The sequence below is a fragment of the Chlorocebus sabaeus genome, chromosome 13 (genome assembly GCF_047675955.1).
Source record: "Chlorocebus sabaeus isolate Y175 chromosome 13, mChlSab1.0.hap1, whole genome shotgun sequence".
Lineage (NCBI taxonomy): Eukaryota > Metazoa > Chordata > Mammalia > Primates > Cercopithecidae > Chlorocebus > Chlorocebus sabaeus.
In genome coordinates, this window is record NC_132916.1 from 41,506,349 (window position 1) to 41,532,279 (window position 25,931).

The 25,931-nt window shown below is 35.7% G+C and overlaps 1 protein-coding gene across 3 annotated transcripts in view; it reads right to left on the bottom strand.

Moving 5' to 3' along the window:
* ROS1 (ROS proto-oncogene 1, receptor tyrosine kinase) overlaps window positions 1–25,931 on the bottom strand; it is a 148,630-nt gene that overhangs the window by 58,485 nt on the left and 64,214 nt on the right. For 2 of the 3 annotated variants that reach the window (XM_038000980.2, XM_038000981.2), the window contains 11 exons: window positions 25,493–25,637; window positions 23,083–23,345; window positions 21,081–21,144; window positions 20,553–20,755; window positions 18,525–18,730; window positions 17,352–17,638; window positions 13,727–13,906; window positions 5,021–5,223; window positions 3,371–3,515; window positions 2,368–2,600; window positions 2,103–2,279 (listed from right to left, as the gene is read on the bottom strand). In XM_038000980.2, the coding sequence (XP_037856908.2) occupies window positions 2,103–2,279; window positions 2,368–2,600; window positions 3,371–3,515; window positions 5,021–5,223; window positions 13,727–13,906; window positions 17,352–17,638; window positions 18,525–18,730; window positions 20,553–20,755; window positions 21,081–21,144; window positions 23,083–23,345; window positions 25,493–25,637 (2,106 nt within the window). The remainder of the gene's footprint in view (window positions 1–2,102; window positions 2,280–2,367; window positions 2,601–3,370; window positions 3,516–5,020; window positions 5,224–13,726; window positions 13,907–17,351; window positions 17,639–18,524; window positions 18,731–20,552; window positions 20,756–21,080; window positions 21,145–23,082; window positions 23,346–25,492; window positions 25,638–25,931) is intronic. The other variant, XM_038000982.2, reaches the window with a different exon arrangement.

Here is a 25,931-nt window from a genome sequence, read left to right on the forward strand (position 1 = left end):
TTTTAAATACTTTCTTCTTCTGTACACTGTTGTGAGTTGCTTATATTATGTAGAATTTAAGATCTAGATCAAGCTTGTCCAACTTTCAGCTTGTGGACCACATGTGGCCCAGGACGATTTTGAATGTAGCCCAACCCAAATTCGTAATCTTTCTTTAAATATTATGATTTTTTTAAGGGAATTTTGTTGAGCTCATCAGCTATCATTAATGTTAGTGTATTTTACATGTGGCCCAAGACAGTTCTTTCAGTATGACCCAGGGAAGACAAAAGATTGGACACCCCTGATCTAGATAGAAACTTCACCTTGTTCTCCAGTTCCCTCATTTTTCAGATAAGGAAATTTTGACAGAAATGACAGAGAGCAAGTTTATCATTTTCTTCCTGTTTCCTTTCTTTAAAAATTACTAATTAAAAAGACAAATATTCCCTTTTATTGCCCACTCCTCAGAGTTTCAGTGTGGAGTTACGGTATCATTCCCAGCTGTCCTGTCATTGTGAGATAGGTTCAAGTTGTTCAAAAGAGACAACACTTTCTGACTAGATAGCACTCATCAACCCTTGCAGAACCACAGACTTTCACTGTACTCATAGTTAGTGTTTGTAGATGGCCACTCATGTACAAATGACCCTATCTTGTATTTGCAGCTTCATGATTTTCTAAATGGTCTGCCTGGAACCTGTGTTGAGTAAGTGTGAAAACAGAGGAAGTTTAGAAATAAAAAACACTGTATGAAAGTCACGAGAACTGGACCAGGAGATCTCTGTCTGCTGTCCTTCTCCCCAAACTTTAAAGAGTGGGATGGATGACTTAATGACTCCTATTCCTTCCACAGACAACACCCTAACAGGACTGCTCTAGGGAGAAGTCAGCCCTAGGATTTTTCTCTGCCTGGCGACATCTGGCATCTGTCTAGGTCTCCATTTCTGATCAATAAAAGGGTAGGCTAGGGTGTCAATTATCTCTGAAGTCTTTTCCCATTTCATTTCTTTGATAATCTTGGAAATGAACTTTACATCCTTCCCCTTGACTTTAGACTGAACTGCGTTAAGTTTACTAAAATAGATGTCATTTTAAAAGGCACTCCTCCAATTTCTCCAATTTAACTGCATTTTTATAAGGTGGCAATTTTTTAAATAGGCAACAAATCATCAGAAACATGCTCAACAGAAAAAGTCCAATTAAACTATGGCCTTTGAGTTTATTAACCCAATATTCAGTGTTGTTCCACAGTTTTCATAGTTTTTATTTATAAAGTATAAGATGACAAAAATACCTTACATAATAATTTTTAAACATCCTGGGGAATAACTGCATTTTTAAGAAGTAGTGAGGCCACGATTATACTTATTTGCTTTTTGAGTTACCACTGAACAAAACATTTCCAACTAACCTTTAAAAATATGTACACACACATAGGCCCAGAAATATACAAACATGCACATGCAAATATATAATAGTTAAAATAACAAGTAGCAATTACAAAAACTTAATCATCAATTTTAAGTTTATCACCATGAAAGTCAATGTAGGCTTTCTCCATCAATTAATTAATCAGGTTAATTGATGCCTTAAAATTCAGTGGGAAGTTTCTTATTGGTTAAAGCATGAAAAGTCTTGGATGAGGAATCATTTAAAGTTTTCTAACCAACAACAAAACTACTTTAGAATAAGTTGGTTTTATGGTTTACTTCTGTCTTGTTACTGCACAGCCCTTAAATGATGAAAAGAACATTTCTAAACAAGGTTTTGGTTTTTTGTTTCTTCAGTTCTTTTTCATTTTTTTTTCATAGAAAACACCAAGTTACTATGGGCTTTAAACCACAGAACCATGCTAACATCTAAACTAAGTAAAATATTACAAAATTAGTACACTATAACTTATACCCTTTTACATAACGTCTTTTAAAAGCAAATTAATCTCCCTGAGAATTGTTCCCACCAGAAATGAGTCTGGATAACTTACTGCTTCTGCCAAACATAAATCAATCAAAGTTGTCAAATATATGGTTTATTTATACATGAGCATGTTCTTGATGTTTGAAAAAGGCCTTTCCAATTTATTCTGTATCATAAAATAAAGAGTTGCATTAAAAGTCTACCTTTTGTAGTTCAGCCCAAAATCTGATGAGGTTAACATTCAGTGGAGCCTTCCAATTAAATTGCAAACTAGTGTTCTCTGGAACCAAGGAATAAGGTTTCTCTGGTGTGTTAAACATTTCCACAGTGACAGGATGACTCTCTGTACACCACATTTCCTCAGAGTGGCAGGCAAGAACCTTTTGGTAAAAAGGAACAATTGCTTAACTTTTCGAGAGCCTCGCACTTGAGAATGACAATAAAGAGTGCCTAGTATACTTACTGTACCTTTAACACATAAATATTTCCACCTGACAGTCCAGTAACAAGGAGAGTGAGCCTTCCATTTGGAAATTCACTTTGTCTTAGAGGAGTTTCAGGAATTGGGGCCAGGTGTGAGATTGCCAACTGATAGCGGACTGATTCTTGAGGTCCATTTGGCTTATGAGATTCTTTCCAAGATATAATGAGGCTGGTGTCTGACCGCACAGTTGTATTAATGAGCTGCACTGCCTCTGGTACTGAAATAAATAGCAAGGAATGATAAAGGATGCTGCAATAGTGCTGAAAGATGGAAAGAAATAATGGAGTTTGGGTTGAAAAATAAGCATATGGTATGAGCAGAATAAATAACACGTCCAGAAAGAAAGCCAGCCTCTTCTGCAATGGTAGGTTAACAGGCTGCCTAAAGGGCTCCCACTTATTTCGGCCCAGTGACCAAATCATTCTCTGACTCCAGCTCAAGGATATGGCGAATGGGGAGTAACTCAATTTGGGTGAGTTTTCTGAATAACATCAGAGACATCTGAAATAAATGTCATCACCTCATAATAATCACCACCTCATCAGTTCTTAGAAAACCTTTTTAGACCTATTTTCTTTAAGGCAATACTGTTGTATAACTTTACACCTCAGGCCTCAGTAAAATTCACATAGAAAAAGGCTTAGTTTTTCTATAGCTCACCACATGCACAGAAACCTATGAGTATCTGGAAAAAGAGTGACACTGTGTGGTGAGACCAAATAATGTGTTTCTTAGTCAAACAATATTGATTTCAATGTTTTACCTCCTAGTTGCTTTCTATTTTGATAGAATATTAATAGTCAACTTCAGGGGTTAGAGTAAGGGTCAGCTCAAAGTTTTCTGCAAACACATTTTTCGTATTAAATGTAAGAAAGCTTACATACTAAAATTACTTCGCATTCAGATTTTAAAAAATAAACATCAATGTACCCATCACATGTATCACAATATTCTGCTTGAGAAACCCACACCAAGCCCATAACTCACCTCCATTTTTAGTTTTTCCCCAAATCTCTTTTCCTGGTGGTAAATGTTCCAAAGGATCTGAATAATAATTTTTTACAGCTATCTGTATCATGTATGTTGAAAATGGTTGTAAATCTTCAATAAGAGCTATACTGTCCTGAAATTCCTGTAATTGATTTTTTAAAAATCAGTATCTTATTCTTCACATTGTATACAAATTGGTAGAAATTATTTAATCAAAGAGAGAACAAAGTTAAAGGCTCAAAAAAGTTAATTTTTTTTAAATTCTGGATTATTAATGGTAATACCACTGTGCAATCTACCTAGACTCGAGTTGTTCAATATTTCCAAGAATAAATACCACATGATTGGTAGCCCTCAGTAGGTTTTGTGGCATAAATCATTTCACAGGGGAAGTTAAATTCCTAGAAGAGGACACTATTTCACTAACATTGTATTAGAAATTCAGCAAGATGATAGAAAACATGTGATACATATGTGAATACAATAAAAGGTTTTTATATTATCTAATCATTCTTAGAAATAAAGTTTAAGAGAGTAAAAAGACTTTCCTTAGAACAGTGGTTCTCAACTTTGTTTATACTTTGCTATCATCTGGGAAGCTTTAAGAAACTACTATGCCTGGGTTCTATTGCCAGAGATTCTGACTGAGTTATCTGGGGTGAAGCCTAGATGCAGAGTGATTTTTTGTAAAGCTTCGATGTGCCGCCAAGGTTGAGAACCACTGTCTTAGACCACTGTTAATCAATGGGAAGGCAATAAGACAGATTAAATTTAATTACAGACGTGTCCAATGCTGCAAGTCCAATCTTGAACAGCCAAATGATCTAACCTATCTGAAATTACTCATTTTAGAAATGTGTAAAAAGGGTTAATTAGACAAAATTAAGGAAGTAATGAAAAATCACATACACTTTATGGGAAAGCATATAGTGTTTAACGTCCAATAGTTAGTCAATTTCACCTTTTGAATAGGCTAAATAAAGCCAAGCACAAAGCAAAATATTGGATATATGTGATTCCATCACTAAGACAACTGAAATACTAATGAATATATTTCATCATTCAATGATTGAATGATAGTGCCAATTCATTCAAGAAATATCTAGTGAATGCCTAGACGGTGCCAATGACTGTGCTAGGTGCTAGGCATACAATAATGACTAAAAACAGTATCTGCATAGCAGTATATCTCTCTGCAAATAGGAAACAAAAGAAAAACATAATGTACAATTTTCATGTTAGATAAATGCTATGGAGAAGAGGTATAAGGCAATGTTCTTTCCGTCCCACTCATTTCTTACTCCTCAATCTTCAGTCTGCTCCATAGGCCACAAAAATAAGTCTCTATCATTCTCTCTGAGGATAATTAGATATCAGGGAGGGGAATAAACCCAATTCTTTCTGGACACTCAGAAAACTGTTACCATGGCAATCCATCAATGGACAAGAGTTGATATACTTCCTTGAAGCTTAACTTACTCCCAGTCAAGAAAACTAGAACACAATGTTTTGATGAATAATTAGCTGTAAAAAAGTTGCATGCTAGTCCACTTCAGAACATACAGGAAACACTTTACTATGGCTCATAAATTTGTATCAAAAAAGAACATCTTGTGAAAAGACAAAGACCACTAGTTCCAATCTTACCAGAATTCTATATTTCAAGTCAGAGCTGTTTTTCCTGTCATTAACTTCTGCATAACAAACCAGGTATGTTGGAGTAGGGCTGGTGATGCCATACCATGTGAGGGTTGTCTTGGCCAGAGGTAATCTGATTGTGAGACTAGTGTTAGTGGCATTAAGTATAGTTGGTTCCACAGTGTCTGAAGCTAGAGACAGAAACGCTTTATCTAAAATAAGAAGAAACGAAAAGATTAAATATCTATACATAAATATATGAGAGGAAAAGCAGATTTTTTAACAAGAATAATATCAAAAGTTAGAAAGAAATTTGTAGAGCACACACAACTTTTGCTTGAAAAGATAAATATGAAAATGATTTGAAATAACGTTCTCTTTGAAGAAACAAAACTGGCTGCATCTTGATGCTGTGTGTAGTATGTGTAGTATGTATTGCTACAGTCTACCCAACGTCCTCCTCCTTTTCTTCAAGTTCATATATATCTGATATTGTTCAGGGCAGCATACTGGGAGGAAAAACTGTTTCTAAAGTTTGATTGCCACCCAGACAATCATGTGACACGGTCTGGTTAGTCAGATCTGCTTATCACTGTCACACACCTCTGTCCTTCACCCTCCCCCAACACAGGAGGTGGACACTATGGAACAGGAGCAGCAGCCATCTTGTGAGAATTGAATAAAAGACTTACTAAGGAAGTTTGGGGAAAGATCAAGTCCAGACGCTTGATGGCACTGTGGAGCTCCCTAGCCACCACTTACAACCAAACACATTGCACGCTGCACAACTCCAGGGAGCCCCAGTCATGGAGGCTACAATGGGAATGGTCTGTTCTAGACCAGTGCAGTAGCACAATCATACTGCAGGCTTAAGCCTCAAAAAATCACGAATCTGTCACTTACACCTGAACACAACTTCTTGACCTATTCAGTCTAAGTCTTGACGTAAAATATCACCTAAAAATGCAGCATAATTACATAATATGCAAATAACTCCAAATATGATTTTAATATGAAATCTAACAATCTTACACCAGTTAGCCAACTCTTTAACTCGTTGTGCTTGGCACTGTACTATCTGGCTCCTGCCCGCATATCCAATCTCTGCTATGCAAAGCCATCCTTCACTCTAACCACAGTACACTATCTACACACTGCAGGACTTCTACCCCTCCAACCCTTCACATAGGTAGTCTCTTCAGGTTGGAATGATCTTCCCCATCTACCTAACCTTACTTAAGGCTCAGTTCATGTATCATTTTTCCTGGGAAGCCCCTTCTGCCTTCCTATTCCAGGTAAAGGATATCTCCTCTCTGTCCTCACTGCACTTCACATGTTCTTCTACCAGTGCACTAGCCACATGTGATTTTGGTTTTGGTTTTCTTTTGCTGCTTTCTTTCTTCATCTAGCACTAGAATGTAAACATCTTTGGCTGAGACTGTGCTTGATTTGTCTTTGTTCCCCCAGAGCCCCAGGAGGGTGCCTGACATAATTAGGTATTTAGTAAGTGTTGTCGATCCTTAGGGATTCATACTAGCCACATATAAAATACATCCTTAGCATTCAACAAGTAAGAAAATTAGGGGGTGAATGTCTAAGTGGCAAATAACTTGATGGAGCCAGCTCCTTCACTTACTAACTTTTTGGTCTTGGGAAGGTTACTCCAGCTCTTCCGTAAACAGAGACAATGGCCTGCTTTACAGATATTTATATATTACTCTATCCCTAGCACATGGTGAGCACATTAAATAAATATTAGCTATTATTATCATCATTACTGAGACTAAAATGAAAAATTAGAGAAAATAATGCTGGTCTGGTCTGGGAATTCCAAATATGAATTCCAAAATGCAGGGAAAAAAAATGTTTAAAATTAGAAGTACATCTAAAATCTCCAACAACAGAGAATACTCAAGGACACTGTGAACCTAAGTTCGAGGACATTTGGAAAGTATGGGGATGATTTGGAGATGAATAACCTTACTAAAGTTACAAGATGATCAATATTTATCCAATAATATTCAGTTTGTACTGATTTCAGATCTGAACAGAGAATGGGATACACATGTGAGCAATCAGAGCAATTATCTAATTCAAAGGTCATTGGGAATTTTGTCATTCTTTTATTTGACTGATATAATATGATACGTTGAAGTGTCAGAAACATTATTCAGGACCGAAAGACAGGTTTTTCCCTTACTTTTTTTTTTAATCCCATACATTTTGAAGATAATTGAATGTCTTCAGAAAAAAAGGACCAAGGTAACTTGTAATTGCTTAAAATTTCCAGCAGATGGAGGTAAAGTACTCTTAATAATGTACCTAGAAACTAGCAACATAAAATTGACTCCATTTTTTAAAGAAAATAATGAGTATTAATCATATTCTTAATGAGTTCCAGTTTAAAAAAAAAAAAAAAAAGCTCATGCTACTCTTAGGACTTCATTTTGGAGCGTGTTCGTGTATGGGCCTGGGAGGAGGTTATGTGTGTGTGTCGTTCAACTTCAGATACTGCATGGACTTCTTTTTTTTTTTTGGTAAGACTTTATTTTTTAGTGCAGTTTTAGATTCACAGCAAAATTGAGAGGAGTGTACCAGGATTTCACAGATGCTCCTTTTCTCAACACATGCATAACTTTTACCCCTACCAAAGTGGTACATTTGTTACAATCAGTGAGCCTACAATGACATCATTATCACCCAAAGTCCATAGTTTACTTTAGAGTTCAATGTTGTATTGTACATTTTACGGGTTTGGACAAATGTGTAATGACCTGTATCCACCATTATAGTATCACATAGAATAGTTCCACTGCATTCAAAGTCCTCTGTGCTCTATTCACCACTTATTCCCCCAGCCTTCTGGCAACTACTGATCTTCTGACTGTCTACATAGCTTTTACTTTCCCAGAATGTCATATAGTTGATATCAGCCTTCCCCAACTTTGTTCTTCTCCTTCAATACTGTGCTACCTATTCTAGGTCTTTTGCCTCTCCATATAAACTTTAGAATCAGATGTTAATATCTACAAAATCACTTTAGCTGGGATTTTCATTGGGATTTTATTGAATCTATAGATAAGTTGAGAAGAAATGACATCTTGACAATATTGAGTCTTCCTATCTATGAACATGGAATATCTCTACACTTATTTAGTACTTTGACTTCTTTCATCAGAGTTTTGTAGTTTCTCTCATATAGATTTTTGTGCATATGCTGTTAGATTTATACCTAAGTATTTCATTTTCTGTGGGTGTTAATCTAAATGATACTGTGTGTTTAATTTCAAATTCCACTTGTCCATTGCAGGTATATAGGAAAGTGATTGACTTCTGTATATTAACCTCATGTCCTGCAAACTTGCTATAATCATTTATGAGTGTCAGGAGTCTTTTTGTCAATTCTTTCAGATTTTCTACATACATGATCATGTCATCTGTGAACAAAGACTGTGTTATTTCTTCATTCCCAGTCAGTATGCTTTGTATACCTTTTCTTGTATCGTTGCATGCTGTGACTTCCACTGCAATGTTGAAAAGAAATTGGGAGAGGGAACATCCTTACCTTGTTTCTGATTTAGTGGGAAAGACTCTAATTTCTCACTATTAAGTAATGATGTTAACAAGGTTTTTATAGGTGTTCTTTCTCAAGGAAGTTACCCCTATTCTTAGTTTGCTGAGGTTTTTATCATCATTAATTGGTGTTGAATTTTGTCAAAAGCATTTTCTGCATCATCAATATGATCACCTGATTTTTCCTCTTTGGTCTGTTGATATAGTGGACTATATTAATTGATTTTCAAATGTTGACTCAAACTTGCATAGCTGAGATAAATTCCACTTGACTGTAATATAAAATTATTTTAATATATTGCTCAATTTGATTTGCTAATATTTTGTTCAGGACTTTTGCAATTCTTGCAACATTCAAGGGAGATACTGGTCTAAAATTTTCTTTTCCTGTAATATATTTGTCTAGTTTTGGTTTTAGGGTAATTTGGCCTAGAATAAACGCATTCATTAGCCTAATTGGAAGTAGTCCCTCTGGTTCAATTTTCTGAAAGATATTGTAGAGATGGCACAATTTTCCCATAAATGTTTGGTAGAATGCACCGTTGAATCCATCTGGCCCAGGTGCTTTCTATTTCAGAAGGCTATTAATTATTGATTCCATTTATTTAATAGATGTGGACATATTCAGATTGTCTATTTATTCTTCTGTGAGTTTTGGCATACTGTGTCTATAAAAGAATTGGTCCATTTCATCCAGGTTATTAAATTTGTGAGCATAGAGTTGTTAATAGTATTCTTTGATTATCCTTTTAATCTCCATGGGTTTTATAGAGATGTCTCTGTCTTCATTTCTACTATTAGCAATTTGCATCCACTCTCTTTTTTTCTTAGCCTGGCTAGAGGCTTATCAATTTTATTAATCTTTTCAAAGAACCAGCTTTTGGTTTCATTGATTTTTCTCTGTTGGTTTCCTGTTTTCAATTTCATTGATTTCTACTATACTTCTTTTTATTTTTTTTATTTTGTTTTAATTTTGTTTCTTCTTATTATTTTGCATTTAATTTACTGTTTCTAGTTTCCTAAGGTAAAAGCTTAATTTTAGATCATTTTTTCTAATACATGCAGTCAGTGCTATAAACTTCCATCTAAGCACTGATTTTACTGATTCCCATAAGTTTTGATGTTTTGTTTTCATTTTTAGTTCAAAATATTTTTAATTTGAGATTTCTTCTTTTACCCATTTGTTGTTTAGAAATATGTTGTTTAATCTCCAAGTGTTCTGAGATTTTCCAGCTATCTTTCAGTTATTGATTTCTAGTTAAATGGCATTGCAGTCTGAGGACAGATAATGTATGATTTCTATTCTTTTACATTTGTTAAAGTGTATTTTATGGTCTATCTTGTTGAATGTTCCATGTGAGCTTGAGAAGAATGTTTATTCTGCTGTTGCTGGATCAATTATTATTAGTAGATAGATGTCCTAATATTATAGCAAATTAATTGATGGTGTTACTGAGTTCATCAGTATGAACTCAGTACTGGATTTTGGCTGGATTTGCCCATTTCTAATAGACAGACATTGCAAAGTCTTCAATGGTAATAGTGGCTTCATCTGTTTCTTGCAGTTCTATCAGTTGTTGCCTCATGTAACTTGATGCTCTGTTTTTAGGGGCATATGCATTGAGGATTATTATGTCTTCTTGGAGAACTGATCCCTTTATCATTATGTAATGTCCCTCTTTATCACTTATAACTTTCCTTGCTCTGAAGTCTGCTCTGTCTGAAATTGTTTCTTCTTTCACTCGATTAGCGATAGCATGATATACTATCTCCATCCCTTTATTTTTGATCTATATGGCGTGTCTTTACACTTAAAGTGGGTTTCTTATAGACAATGTATAGTTGAGTCTTATTTGTTGATCCACTCAAACAACCTCTGTATTTTAGTTGGTGTACTTAGACCGTTGATGTTCAAAGTGACTACTGATATAGTTGAATTAGTATCTACCATATTTGTTATTATTTTTCATTTGTTGCCCTTGTTCTTTGTTCCTACTTTGGTCTTCCACTTTTTTCTGACTTTGGTGGTTTTAACTGAGCATTCTAAATGATTCTATTTTCTCTCCTTTCTTGGGAATCAATTATACTTTTTTAAACACTTTTTAGTGATTTGCCCTTGAATTTGCAATGTATGTTTACAACTAATTCAAGTCCACCTTCAAACAACACTATACCACTTCACAGGTGTGCAGTACCTTATAATAACAAAATAATACCAAGTCCTCTTTTTTATCCCTTGTGTCACTGCTGTGATTCATTTTGCTTAATATAAATATAAATATACACATATATATGCACACATACATGCATAAGTGGATATAATTGAATATATTATTGCTATTATTATTTTCAACGAACTATTATCCATTTGGTCAATTAAGAAAAAGAAAAACTTTTACTTTACCTTCACTTATTTGTTCTCTAATGCTCTTCCTTTCTTTCTGTAGATCTGAATTTCTGACCTGTATCATTTTTCTTCTTTCTAAAGAACTTCTTTTAACATTTCTTCCAAAGCAGGTCTACTGATAACAAATTCTCTCAATTTTTGTCTGAGAATGTCCTTATTGCTCCTTCTCTTTTGAAGGATAATTTCACAGGGTACGGAATTCTAGGTTAGTGTTTTTTTCTCTCAACATTTTAAATATCTTACTTTTCTCTCTTCTTGCTTATATAGTTTCTGAGGAGAAGTTGGATATAATTCTTATCTTTGTTCCTCTACGGCTAAAGTACTTTTTCCTCTGGTTTCTTTCAGAATTTTTTTTCTTTATCTTTGGTTTTCTGCAGTTTGAATATGATAGGCCTAGTGTAGATTTTGGCATTTATCCTTCTTGGTATTGTTTGAGCTTCCCATGTCTGTAGTTTGGTATCTGACATTAATTTGGGGAAATTATCAGTCATTATTGTTTCAAATATTTATTTCAAACATTTCTTCTGTTCGTTTCTCTCTCTCATCTTTTTCTAGTATTCATATTATACCTATCTTACACCTTTTGTAGTTTCCCCACAGTTCTTGAATATTCTGTTCTGGCTTTTTTCCTTTTTTTTTTTTTTTTTTTTTTTTTTTGCTTTACAGTTCTGCAGGTTTCTATTGAGATATTTTCAAGCTCAGAGATTCCTTCCTCAGCCACATCCAGTCTACTTTTAAGTCCATCAAACATTCCTCATGTGTTACAGTGTTTTTATCTCTAATTTTTCTTTTTTTTCCTCAAATATCCATGTCTTTGCTCACATTGACCATCTGTCCTTGTATACTGACTACTTTATTCATTAGAGCCCCTAGCATATTAATCATAGTTGTTTTAAATTCTCAGTCTGATAATTCTAACATCCCTGCCATATTGAAATCTGGTTGTGATAGTTCCTCTATCTCTTCAATCTGTGTTTTATGCCCTTTAGTATGCCTTGTAATTTTTTCTTGACAGCCGAATATGCTGTACTGGGTGAAAGCAAGTGCTGTAAGTGGGCCTTTAGGAATGTGGTGGTAAGGTGTAGGGGGAGGGGAGGCATTTTATAGTCTTAGATTAGATCTCAGTCTTCAAGTGGGTTTTTGCTTTGCTTTTCGAATGTGAACTTCACAGGTTCTTTTCATTCCCCCACCCCGCTTAGGTGGGACACATGGCTGGAATGGGTTGGGGTTGGGCACTTCTCTTTGCCCGGTCAATTAAGCTCTGATAAAACCCAAGCAGGTCCAGCTGTGGTTAGTGTAGCTTAAATGCAGACCTTGTTAAGAAGAACAGAATGCTCTGGTGCCTTTCAAAATTTTTCCTTTTCCCTTTCCTCCGTGGGAAGCACAAGGAGATTTTCTAAGAAAAAAAACCAGTTAAAGCTCCTGGAGGTAAAACTTATAAAAGTGTGAAGCCCCCTATAACTGGATCCCCTTCGAGTTTCTAACTCTCAGAGTTACCCAACTGAGCCTCAAGCAATTCATCAATTACTGTTTAGATTTTTCTGCCGCTAACACTGCTTTCTAAAAAGGTTTTAGCTCATGGGTTTTTGCTCTGGTAAATTATAATTCTCTGTATTTACCAATCTGTCTTTCCAACTGGGGACAGCAGTTTGCTCTGTGACCTCATTTCTCTTGTGGATCCAAGAAGAGCTATTAAGTTTGCAGTTCGCTCAGCCTTTTACTTGTTTTTGGGTGGAGTGGCAATTTCTAAGCTCCTGGGCCAGAAACCAGATGCCACATGAACCTTTAAAATTTCTCAAATTTCTCAAAGTGAAAAATAAATTATTTACAAAAATACAAAGTAGGCTTTATTTATAAATTTTAACATTTTTCAATTTACATGTTTTATAACTGAAAACATTTAAACAAAGGGAGTTTATGTCATTCATATCTGTCCCTCTCCAGAGGACAGTTATATTTAATTTAGAATGACATTTGCACCTTAGTGGCAAACAAAGCCTTGACAAAATGCCAATGAGGCCATGCAATACTGTTTTTGTTTTTGTTTGTATGTTTTTTAGATTTCAACAATGTTTTATGATGACTGTCAGTAGAAAATATATAGTCAGTTCTGCTATAACATGATACATGCCTTTCTAGGAATCATTGCGGTATACAAATCACACAATAAAATTCACAGTTTATAGGAAAAGTAGGATGAGGGGCATAACACTAAAAACAGTAACACTTTTTTTAAAAAGATAAAAACAATAAAAATGGTAGCACAGTCTTACGTTAAATAGTACTACATATTATAATAGTATATATTAATACTTAATGATTTGATACATAATACTGTATACTGCATAATAACACAAGTATGACCCGTTACCTTGAAAACACGGTTGTATGCAATACTTTTTGACACCACTGGGAGGCCTAAAATATCAGCAAAGGAGAAAGAAGAGAAATTATGGGACTGAGAAGAGAAAGAGGACAGGCAGACAGAACAACAGGACGTAGTTTTCCCATGACTAAAGTTGCCCACCACACCCTGAGCTGTGTTTACACATAGAGGTAATTTGTGATCCAGGGCAAACAGCAATCACAGTGCACACTAAAGACTGGTAGAGTTTGGAGCAAGGATGAAAGCACAACAAAGGGGCTAAAGGGACAGCTTTGGAGAAGGAGACATAATGAGATTTTTCGGACCCTAAATTGGGAGAACAAGCTGATTATGAATGTGACTTTATTACCTGGAAAAGGCTGCATAACTGAACTGTAAGCCAAGATATGCCTACTCCTTAGGGCCTTCACCTGGGAGACGATGGCCCCATTTCCTTTCTTTGCTTGATAAATCCGTGTGCTGTCCTTTGCTGTGATGATCCAATATATAAAATCTCCATCTACAGTTAAGCTAGCAAGGGTTTTTCCTGCTGTTAAAAACGTAAGGAATATAAAGAACAAAATAAATATCTTACATTTTTTACTCCAAATAATATATGAAATTATTTTCCTACATATAATTACTAACTTTTGAATCTATTATTTCAATATGAAAAAAAATCTTCATTTTATGTCATTTGGCTAAGGGTTTTAGAGGTGTTCTCTCATTTTAGCACCATATCAAGTCAATCAGGTAACTACTATTATTACCAACATCATTTTGTGGAAAGGCAAACTGAAGTTTAAAGGAGTTAAATAATCTGCTCAAGGCCACCAAAGGGCAGACCCAGGATTTAAAACCCACCTATGTGACTCAAAATCAAATAATGCCAACCTGAAGGAAGTATTAAATGATAGGCATAGGGCTCAGTGCCTTTCTCAATATTTTTATCAATGGTTTGGAATGAATGCATAGTAAACAGATTTATCATCTTTGCAGATAATATGTGATTATCACCATCACTAGCAGGTTCAGTTACAGCCTTGAAATTCAAAAATATCACAACAGAATCAGGAAACTGATTCAAATTTGATAGGAACAAATGTAAAATCCTAAATTTAAGTTTCATATCAATTCTGTAAATGAACAAATGAAAGGGATCTGGCTTAATAATAAGGAATGTGGAAAAGACTATGGTCTTTCAATGGCAGGTATCCTAAAGATCTGATTCCACTTTTGGCTACAGCAAAAAGAAGACCTTCATAGTTAAGAGTCTCCCTTCACTGATGAGAACACATTGAGAGTGAAGTGTCTTTATGGGGGCAATATTTAAGAGAATATTAACTAGCTGAAATGAAATCACAGGAGGGTGACTAGGGCAAAGATTTAGATGCCACATTGCCTGGGGAGCAATTGCAGATACTTGAATTTTTCCTCCAAAGAAAATGCTTGATTCCAGCATGGTGGCTCATGTCTGTAATCCCAGCATTTTGGGAAGTCAAGGCAGGCAGATGGCTTGAGCCCAGGAGTTCAAGACTAGACTGGGCAGCATAACAAGACCCTATCTCTACAAAAAATACTAAAATTAGCGAGGCATGGTAGTGTGCACCTGTAGTCCCAGCTACTTGGGAGGCTGAGGCAAGATGATCACCTGAGCCTGGGAGATGAAGGCTGCAGTGAGCCATGATTGCACTACTGCACTCCAGCCAGGGCAACAAAGTGAGATCCTGTCTCAAAAAAAAAAAAAAAAAAAAATGCTTACAATGAGCTACAACAGTTATCTCTACATAGTTGAATGGCTATCATGTGGAAGTGATTAAATTATTCTTTGTAAATTTAGAGGTAAGAACTAAGACTAATGAATGGGAGAAATGAAGAAAAGACTGGCTAAATATAAGAAAAAATCCAATGTTCAGAATTGTCCAAAAGCTTAAACAGACTTCCTTATAAAGTAGCAGGGTTTTTTAAAGAAACAGTTGTTTAAGCATAACTATTTTTAAAGAAAAAATTTCTTAAAATATCATAACATCTAAATGATCTCTAAAATCTTTCTAATTTCTAATTTTAGGATTTTAATTACAGGTTTATGAAAAACTGACCATTTTTATACATATATAATGGTCTACTAGATAATTCTTCTGTCTTGTGTATCAAATGTTAAAGAAAAAATTATTCTGACACTTGTTAAAATGGTAAGAAAGACTTCGGTCAAGACAAGAGCAGTAGTGCACTAGGAAAGACAAATATTGCAATGTAACAGACAGTTGGGGTTTTTGTAGCCAAAAAACTGAGTGAGGAAGTCATTGGGTGGAGAAATACTAAGAGATGGCATCCAGGGTAGGGCAATGCTTGTTAAATTAGCCTAATGGGATTCTTGTTAAAGGCAGGTCAAGAGCCTAAACAGGATTCTTACTTAAGTCAGACCAATGTCCATCAAGGGTGGGCAATGAAGAACTTGATCGGGTATCAGTGGTAGGGGGTTCTCTCTAAACTAACTTTGTAGTATTCTTGCTAAAACTGAACTCAGCAAGGACGGACACATGAAGACCAAGGTTAAGGCGTAGTCAAGACGAAGACTCAGAGGAGCATAACTACATTTTGATCAAGGAGAGGGTTTCTGTCACAGGTTTAACAGAAACAAGTAACATACCTAAGGAGGAACCATTCAAAACATTACCTCTATCATTAAATCTAATGATAGGAATTGTTTCTAAAAGGCCTTGTTTCTAAAAGGCCTCTAAACATAGGAATTGTTTCTAAAAGGCCTTGGTTGACATGCCAACAAAACCTATGTACAATTATAACACATAAACACATATTTGCAATTTCAAAACTTTACTGTATAACCCAGCAATGACCAATAGTACTTTCAGTGATGATGCAAATGTTTTATATCTATGTTGTCCAACACAGTGGCCATTAGCTATTTGTGGCTTTTGAGCACTTGAAATTTAGCTAGTGTGACTGAAAGATTAAATGTTTAATTTTATTTAATTTTTTTTTTTGAGACAGAGTTTTACTCTGTTACCCAGGCTGGAGTGCAATGGCACCATCTTGGCTCACTGCAACCTCCACCTCCTGAGTTCAAGCGAGTCTTCCTGCCTCAGCCTCCTGAGTAGCTGGGATTACAGGCATGCACCACTATGCCCAGCTAATTTTTGTATTTTTAGTAGAAACAGGGTTTCACCATGTTGGCCAGGCTGGTCTCGAACTCCTGACCTCAAGTGATCTACCCACCTCAGCCTTCCAAAGTGCTGGGATTGCAGGCATGAGCCACTGCACCTGGCCTTAATTTCAATTAATTTAAACTTAAATAACCACATGTGGCTAGTGATTACCACACTGGGCAATGAAGAGTAATTTTAAGAGTATATGGGGTATTTAGAGTACATATTTTTTTCTGTTGAATTACTCCCAATAAGGAGACTTCCAAATTGTACTCGACTTTCGAATATTTATTCTACAAGCATTTGAATTTCAACAGATAGACCCAAGTATTGACCAATTCATGTTGAAAGTGGAAATCACCAAAGTGGAAATAATTTAGGATAGCGGGAAGATCATGCATGTTGTAGTTAGACCCAGTTTCAACTTCTACTAACTGTGGCCCTTGGGAAAAGTTACCTTACTTTTCTCAGCCTCAGTTTCCTCATCTGTAAAATGAGGATATTAGTACCTACTTCACTGAGGCATTATGAAGATTAAATAAAATAATGCATTTAGTACATGCTAAGAACATACAGTTAAGATCATTAAATTGTAGCTCTATTATTAATTACAATTTTTTAAAACACAGATTTAGAAAATTATGTGAATGCCTATATACAATTTTCCTGGAAACAACTTGATTTGAATTCTACAGGAACACTTGGCATGGTACAGAGCAAATATGTGTGTATTCTTTTGAGTATATGGGGAATGCAAGCTCTTTTTAAATGCAATTGAAGGAGCTGCTCTTATTAACAAATATCTGTGCACATACATCAGCATCTTACCGAGCATAGCAGGTACTGTGATAACTCTCCAACAATGACAGCCTTCCAGATCCATTGCCCAGATCTCTTGTGTTTTGGCAAAGTATATCAATGATTTCTCTAGGTTAGAGGTATCAATAGCCATTGCTCCACTTAACTCAAATTCAGTCACATTGCAAGAACATTGATTCCTTTTGTTTTGTTGGTTTGTAGCTGTGGGTTGCAGAATTCGGTGCAAGGTGCAATTGATAATACTGTAGTAGAACATCTGGTAGCCAAAACTAGAAACTTCTGTCCAATACAAGCGACTATAGAGGAAAAAAAAGTCCCCCCAACTTAATGAGTAAAATACATCATTTCAAATATTGGTTTCTAATGCAGAGCAACCATTCCTAATGACTGTGAGGGACAAATGGAGCCTTTGGAGAGAGCATGGTCAAGTTTTCAATAACCTTTTTCTGAGATGGAAGAAGTCACAAGAAGTCTAACTTGTAGCATTTCCAATGATTTCTCAATAGATGTGTTTACAACTAAAGTCTGGGAACATAATGACCTTAGGTCCTATATTAAAAGGCCCACTTAATAACTGAAATATAAAATGTATTTGCATAATTTTCATCAATGTCCATCTCTATTCCGCTCCTCTCATGTTTGTTTCTGCTTCTTAATACTAGTTAATGATCTAGTTTCAAAATAGCCTATCCCCATGCTTATGGCACAAACAGAAATGTATCTTTCCAGCCTGGGAAGTTGCTATTTAGGTGCTAAAAGGAGACTTTAAAGCTCACCTTGTGAGGATATGGGTTAAACTAAGATGGATGAGCACAGAATAACTTTTGCTGTGCAAGACATGCTGCCCATCTGTTCCTGCTCATCTCTTGCCACCGTGTCAATCCTCTTCTTGTCCTTGCCAACTGATGATGCTATTGCATTCACTAGTATAAAAATCTGGTATTGTTTCCTGTTAGGTAATTAGCCTAACTTTGTTAGTCAAATTGTCAGTATGCATTAAGTTTACATATTTGTGGTTGCGGCTCCTAATTTACAGGAAGAATTACTTACTATATAGTGGGCCAAGAGCCCTAAGTATCTTATTTTCCCATAATTGTCTTCTACTACTAAATCAAAGACATTCCATTAAATATGTCTCTATCTCTTTCATCACAATATAAAAAGATACTTGCATTTACATACCTTAAAAGAGGATATACAGAAAAAGAAATTATTGTTGAATTCCTATTGTGAATCTTCACCTCTCTGGGGTATTTCACCTTGTGTTCAAGATCAACATCAAATATTTGCATTCCATTTTGTGATTCTTTGAGTGCAAAGTAGAGGTGCCTTGAAATCCAGTCAATTGTAATAACTGTGATATCAAAAACCAGTGAATCTCGGAAAAGCTTAACAACAGGTAGAGAACACAGCCAAGAAGAGAGTGGTTATTTTTTTATTTGACGACTTTTCTATATTAACCCATATCATTTGTTTACTGCACTTCTCATTTGTAATCCCAAACCTCAGCAATCTGGATGTATACCATTGTAACATGGGTCCTCTTCTCACATTTTTCCTAAATGATTCTATCATGGCTTTAACTGCAATCTACAAACCAGTGCTACAAATTTATACCTTCAGACAAGATCTGTAATGAGTTACTGATTCAAATATTAAACTGCCAACTGAACATTTCCATATGAATTATCCCAGAAAACTGACTTCATCACCCACCCCAAAAACCCTTTTTCTCCTGCATTTTATATTTTCATGGATTTTCAACACCTACCCAAGGAGCTAATCCTGACAAATATGGTCCTCCTTGACTTCTTCTTCTCATTACTACCCATAGTAAATTAGTCCCTTTTTTTTTTCCCTGGAGATGGAGTCTGGCTCTCTCACCCAGGCTGGAGTGCAGTGGCATGATCTTGGTTCACTGCAACCTTCACCTCCTGGGTTCAAATGATTCTCCTGCCTCCGCCTCATGAGTAGCTGAGACTACAGGCACGCACCACCATGTCCAGCTAATTTTTATATTTTTAGTAGAGACAGGGTTTCACCATGTTGGCCAGGCTGGTATCGAATTCCTGGCATCCAGTGATCTATCTGCCTTGGCCTCCCACAGTGTTGGGATTACAGGTGTGAGTCACTGCGCCCAGCTTGAACTAGTTCCATTTTAAATGTCCAGTTTGTCATCTCCTTTCTCACCTGATGCTCATCCCCTCACTCAGGCCCATAACATTTTCTACCTGGATTTCTGTGACAGCCTCCTAATTGTCTCAGACTTAATCCTCTCTAAGTCACTATTCACACTGTTAACAGACAGGCCTTTCTAAAACACAACTTGACCATGTTAATGACCCACTAAATAGCTTTACTGGCTTGCTGTTGGCTTCTAGAATGACACCTGCCTCCTTAGCACAGTAAAGGAGACCCATTATGCTCAGGCTGCCACCTCTCCAGATTTCCCAGCTTCCTTTCACTCCACTCTCATCCAAACACTCTATGGCTCTTTGTTTTCCCGTCTTTGTACCCTCTTGGCCTTCACCTGGCTCATCTTTGTTTCCAGGATGTTTTTCCATTCTACCACCACCAAGCCAACGTAGACTACTTATTCATTCTCTGTGATTCCATCATTCTCTGTGATTCCACCACATCCTGCTCTCAGCACAACAGTTATCTTAGTCTGTCTTCACTATCAGTTAACATTTGGTGAATGCCTACCACATGCCAGGCATTGTGCTAAGTGCATTACATGGATTATCTCATTTAATCTTCATGGGAACCTTATGATGAGGTATTACTTAACCATAGAGGTTAAATAACTTGCCAGTGGTTACAAATCTAGTAAGCAGTGGAGCCCAAATTGTATTCTAGGTGGTCAAATTCCAAAACTCACCTTCTTAATCACTAGGCAATACTGCCTTCCTAGTGTTAGACAAATACTAGAGTGGGTTTAGTAAGAGCAAAGCCTATAAACTTTCACCTATAATAACCCAGGTTCTAACACAGCATCCTAAATCCAGTAACTATTTGCTAACTGAGTGCTGAATGACATTTGCCCAAAACGTAGTCTGTATTCATGTGTGGCTAAATGATTACGCAATATCTGTCTTTTTCATTCTACTCTTAATGACTAAACCGTTTTCCAGTCATTTTAACTACTGAGTAGTGTCATATGCAAATACTTCACTTCCTTTATTTCAAAAGAATTACATAGCGAAATACCTCAGAGCTAGAACGATTGTGCAAGTTCAGAAGAAAGAGTGAGTCCCCTTCAGCATAATATCCCAGCTCATTATCCGCTGTGTAGCAAATGGCACTGATAACTCTTTCTGCTGAAAACGTCCACACAACTTGATTTTGATCCATATCTAAAAAAGCTATCTTGTTACCAAGAAGAGTTATGAGGTGAGGAAATGGGTTGATTTCTGAAAGCAAAAAACATGTAGATAATATGCATGAGAAAACTAGCTTTAGCACAGTCTCTTGATTTAATATCAGGCAGTTTTGAAGTCCATGGGCTCCCTTTGGTTCCTCTAATACATCTGTCTCAGTGATAACCTTGTAGGCTCTCTACCACTAGGTTTATTTAAACATATTTTGGTGATGTTTTGGGGTCAAAAACATGTTTTTGAGCTAAACTTTAGCTCAGAGACAGTGTTCATATCCCTAAAGATACCAATGGGGGAAAAAAAACACACATACACACAAGCCTCTAAATTATTATTTGCACAGATTTTAGAAAACAAATACCTGATGTTGTAGACTTTACGACGTCAGCAAATGATCCTGGCCCTTTAGATGTAAAGGCCCGAACCTAAAGAAAAGGAAACAAAAACTGCATTCAATAGCGTTCTCAGTGGCAACAATTAAGTTCTGAGACTGGGAGATTACTGAATGTTTCATTTCACACTCCTGATACACAATATTAATAGTTTCAAATAGTTATTTACATTAATATACAGCAATGTAAATCACCAAGAGAAAAAATATTGCTCTATATTTATGTTGATAGATTTTTAATCTAGAAAACTGCAAGAATTAGAACAAATCTCTCTTGCTAAAAAATGAATTTCTAAAAATGTCTGGGAACTTAATGTACAGCATGGATGGTGATGAATGTCTAATTCAATCGTGATAATGACACCATGTATACATTTATCAAGTCATGTCGTACAGCTTGAATATATATATTTGTCAATTGAATGCTTTTAAACAAAATAAGGTCATTATTTGCAAAATTAAGTTACATAGAACATTTAACAGAAATAAAACTGTACAAATTATGATAAACTTCCATTTTTCTTGAATTCAACAACTAGAAGCTTCAAAACACTAAATTTCCATACTTTTTAAAAAGTAACTTTTAAAAATAATTAAACCTTACATTTGAAAATGATTGTGCATTTCAAACCAGTTTCACATACATTGTCTCTTTTGATCTTCACAACTACTAAGAGTAGAAACTGGACCAGGATACTAATAAAGGGAAGTAACTCATGCACAATGACATATGTAGAAACTGGCATCAGAACCAAGTCTTCTGAAGTCTGCATACATTTTTTTCCCACTGGGCCATGTCACATTCTAACAATAAAGTTTATTTTTATTTTTTTAGATATTTTCTATTATGTAATAAATTATTTCCATTTCCAGACCTTGCATATGTACAATAGCCTGCAAAGAAAATTGACATCTATAATGGTGGACTCAAAATACAAAGCCCCAAGTGCTTTATCAATAAAACATTGTATTATTTTTATTATACTTTTAGTATTAAACACATTTTACTATATTTTATATATTACTATCTGTGTATGATTTATAATGGTGCATATATATATATAGTAGTGTTTACTTTTGTACAAAACTGTGTTAAATGAAACTCATATATATCCATGCATATCACTTTGCATGGTTCCAAGGTGACCAAACTTTGAAACTATATATCTATACACATATATACACTATATATTCCATATATACACTATATATTCTATATATAGACACACTTAGCCAGAATATTTATTTTACCAAAACACTCCTAATTTTTACCAAACAGGAATGTGTATTATCTTTAACTTTCATGTATAACTTATTTGATTAGTATATGTGGACTTAATAAATTATCAAAATAATTATTAAATTAGAATTTTATGAAAAATAAAACAAATCCTTAGGCAACTCAAATCTCCAAAACACTCCCCAAGATGTTATTTTCCCCAAAAAGAAATGGTGGAAAGCATTACAGCACAGTGCTTTTCAGCCACACAGCTTTGGTAATTGACTGATACTCTCAAGGACTTAACTTTTTCTTTATAGTATGATGATCAAATGAGATAATGAATACAAAGTACCTACTGTGGTGCAAGGCCTATAGTGATTTTATTGAAAAATAATTGTTTATTAAAGTAACACATGTACCCCAAATGTATGTACAACTATAATATATATCAATAAAAATGTAAAACAAATCGGTAATATGTAACATAGAAAAATTTAAATCGTGATACAGCTTCAAAAGAGAAGCAAAAAGAAAACGAATGACTTACTCGGAAATTGCAAAGTTCCCTGAGTGTGAGAAAGTTGTGAAAATGTCCTTTACCCGAGCAATCCCCTCTTGCCTCTCTACTCTTGCTGCCCACTTGACCTCTCTGATCACAGTATACCTAAACTATTGACAGGGTGACAGAATTCTTAACATAGTCCTTTAAATCTGTTTGCACTCTCATATCTTCTGTTTTCTCTCTCATACCTGGAAGGCAACAAAGCATCTGGGACTCATGCCTTCAAGTTGAAAAGACATCACTGAGGGAGTGACATCGACAGCAATCCAGTCTTCAAATGTTTTGTTTGTAATACTTTGATTGGATATTTTGTAGAAAATTTCAAATTTTGTTAACACCCCATTTTCATGCTTAGGTTTGTTCCACCTAAATTCCACCACAACTTCATTCTTGTTACAGCATTTTCCACTTGGTAATATAAATATTCTGGGGTTCTCTGGTGCTGATGGAACTGAAAAGTAGAGGCACAGATAGAGCAGAAAAGAATAGAAGACTGACTTTTACCACTTACAATGAGATTGTAAACAACTTAACAACATTTCTCATTCCAGGCAGTTGCAGTATATTTATTGCATTCTTAAAGATCTTCAGGAGAGAATATTCCATAGATTTCTTCAGGAACTCATCCTGATAATTTCAGCACATCTGACTGACAGGCAAGACTTCCTTACGTTCAACTCAAATCCTTCCTACTACCATTTAAGCACACCTTTCTTGTCTGTGCCTTGTGTAGATAGAAGGTGTCTGGTTCTCCCTATAAAATGCAACATTCACTTTCATCCTGACAGAGTGATTTCAGTGAAGCTGAAAATGTTATCATAGGGATATCTGGCAGTAAGTCCCACCAGCCTTCAGCCAGTTCAGGGTGTAAAATACAGCATAAATCAGAGACCTAGGCCCTGTCACCCTGAAGTCCCTAGGAAGCAGAAAGTTTTAGGGGAGGCTGATAGTACCCCAAGAGCAAGGTCTGGGAGTACTTACTTATTCTAGAGCCAAACCAAGCGGTTCAGTATCTCTCAGTCCTTTAATCAAGAGAAATGTCTCTGCCTGATTTCTAAGTCATTCTCTCTGAATGGCCCTCTCCTCTCTTAGGACTCCTCCACAAGGTCTTCATTCCCTCCCTCATTCCAATCACATTGCTATTTAATGTTTAACACTCACACTATTATTCAATCTCCAGGCCTTCTTACATTAGGCTTCTCTTCCTACATGGGATAGCTCTTCTTGCTCCATCTTTCAGGGTGCACTAAAGTTTCCATTTCCCAAAGGCATCTTTCCTCTTAAGAATGCCTGAGGCAGCTTGATATAGATGAAGGTTTCATAGGCTTGTCTACTCACTCTATGCTACTGCTGCTCAGGAATAACTCTCTAGTATCTATTATCATTTGCTGTGCATGTGTTTATCTCTCCCCTGTTTTATGAGCTCCATCAGAGAAAGCATCTCCTCTTATTCCTTGTTAAATCCTCCCAAGTCTAGTATAGAATGAGCACACAATAAGTGGTTAATAAATATTGGTCAGTTTGGATAATTTCCTGGTTATATTGTAAATTTCCTGAAGGCAAAGGCCAAATCTTATCATCCTTTCTTATTGCCTCCAATATCTAGCAGAGTGCTGTTGACTCTTGCACCCACTGGCTCCCCTGATGGATGCAGTCAAGTCCATTTCCACAGAACAATTCAACCAAGCTGATATCTCAAGGAAATCTCAAGCAGAACATTCCTGGATCCAATGCTAACTGCTCTGGAACCTGCCCAGGCCTCACTATATTCCTGTTGTGTGATTCATAGATGAATATTGTTGAAATAATCTTAACAGTAAAAAAGGCAATGGGGAATGGGTATCTATATTTATTAAGCTCTTACCACCTGCCAAATCCTGTATTAGCTTTACATAAATTCCTATCATTTACCAACATTTGTAAAAGTGACTGATTGCAGATTTGATTAAACTACTTAGTAACTATTTTATTTGGGCAGCCACTAGGCTTTCATTTTCTTTCTTGCATAATCAAGATAATAAGACTTTCCTACCCATCTCAGAGCTATGTGAGGATCAAACAAAATGATGTTTCTGACAAATGATAGGTATGTAGTTAAATATTTAATAAAGGAGTAATACATAAAAATGTGCTTTGTACACTTTAAGGTGATATACACATGTAATGATATGGCTAGTATCCTTTTTAAAATATCTTTTCCTCAAAACATTAAATTTATGTATCAGTTATTCCCCTACAGAAGGTTCTGAGTTCTCGTCTATGAGGATAGTCTGCCTTCCAAGAAAACTGTCTTGCCCTTAAATGCCCATTTTCCTTATAAAGGATTTTGCAAATTACCTGAAATATGCATCTGCATCTTCTACATCACTACAATCAAGTGAAATGGCTGTTAAGAAATATTTGAAACACTCTTTTGGAATAAATTATGCATATTTATGTTAATGAAGCTATTCTAATCTCCAAAAAGTCATTGAAAGGATATTGAATCTAAAAACATCTATAAAACTGAACGTTATTTTTAAATATCAACTACCCATTCCAGATCACGAAAAGTGAGATTCTGCTTTTTTAAAAAAAGAGAGATTTTAACCCCTGTACCTGTTTCAGGTGCTCGAAGGGACAGAGCTGTTTTGGGGCCCTTTCCCCAGTAGGTATAAGGAGTGACAGAAAGATTAAATAAGGCATAAGGTTCCAGTCCTTCCACAGTAAATACAGGTAAAGAGTGTCGTTCACTAGCCAAGAACTAAAATATAAACAGAAAACATTATTTTCTCAGGGAGAGAATTACAAAATCTTTCATTCCTTATTACCTAAAATCTCCAAACTCTGGTTCACATGTAGAATCAAAATTTGCAATTTTGGAAGTGCTAATTTTGGCAAGTTCCATGTTGTGCCACACAGACCAGTTAAAGTGTGTCCAGCACAGCAGTCAGCACCAAGCAGTCAGAGACTGGCTGCAAACAAGTCTTCTGGGGAATACCCTTAATAATCAAATGCTATGGGAATGACAAAGAAGATGGGCTTGGCTAAGTGAAGA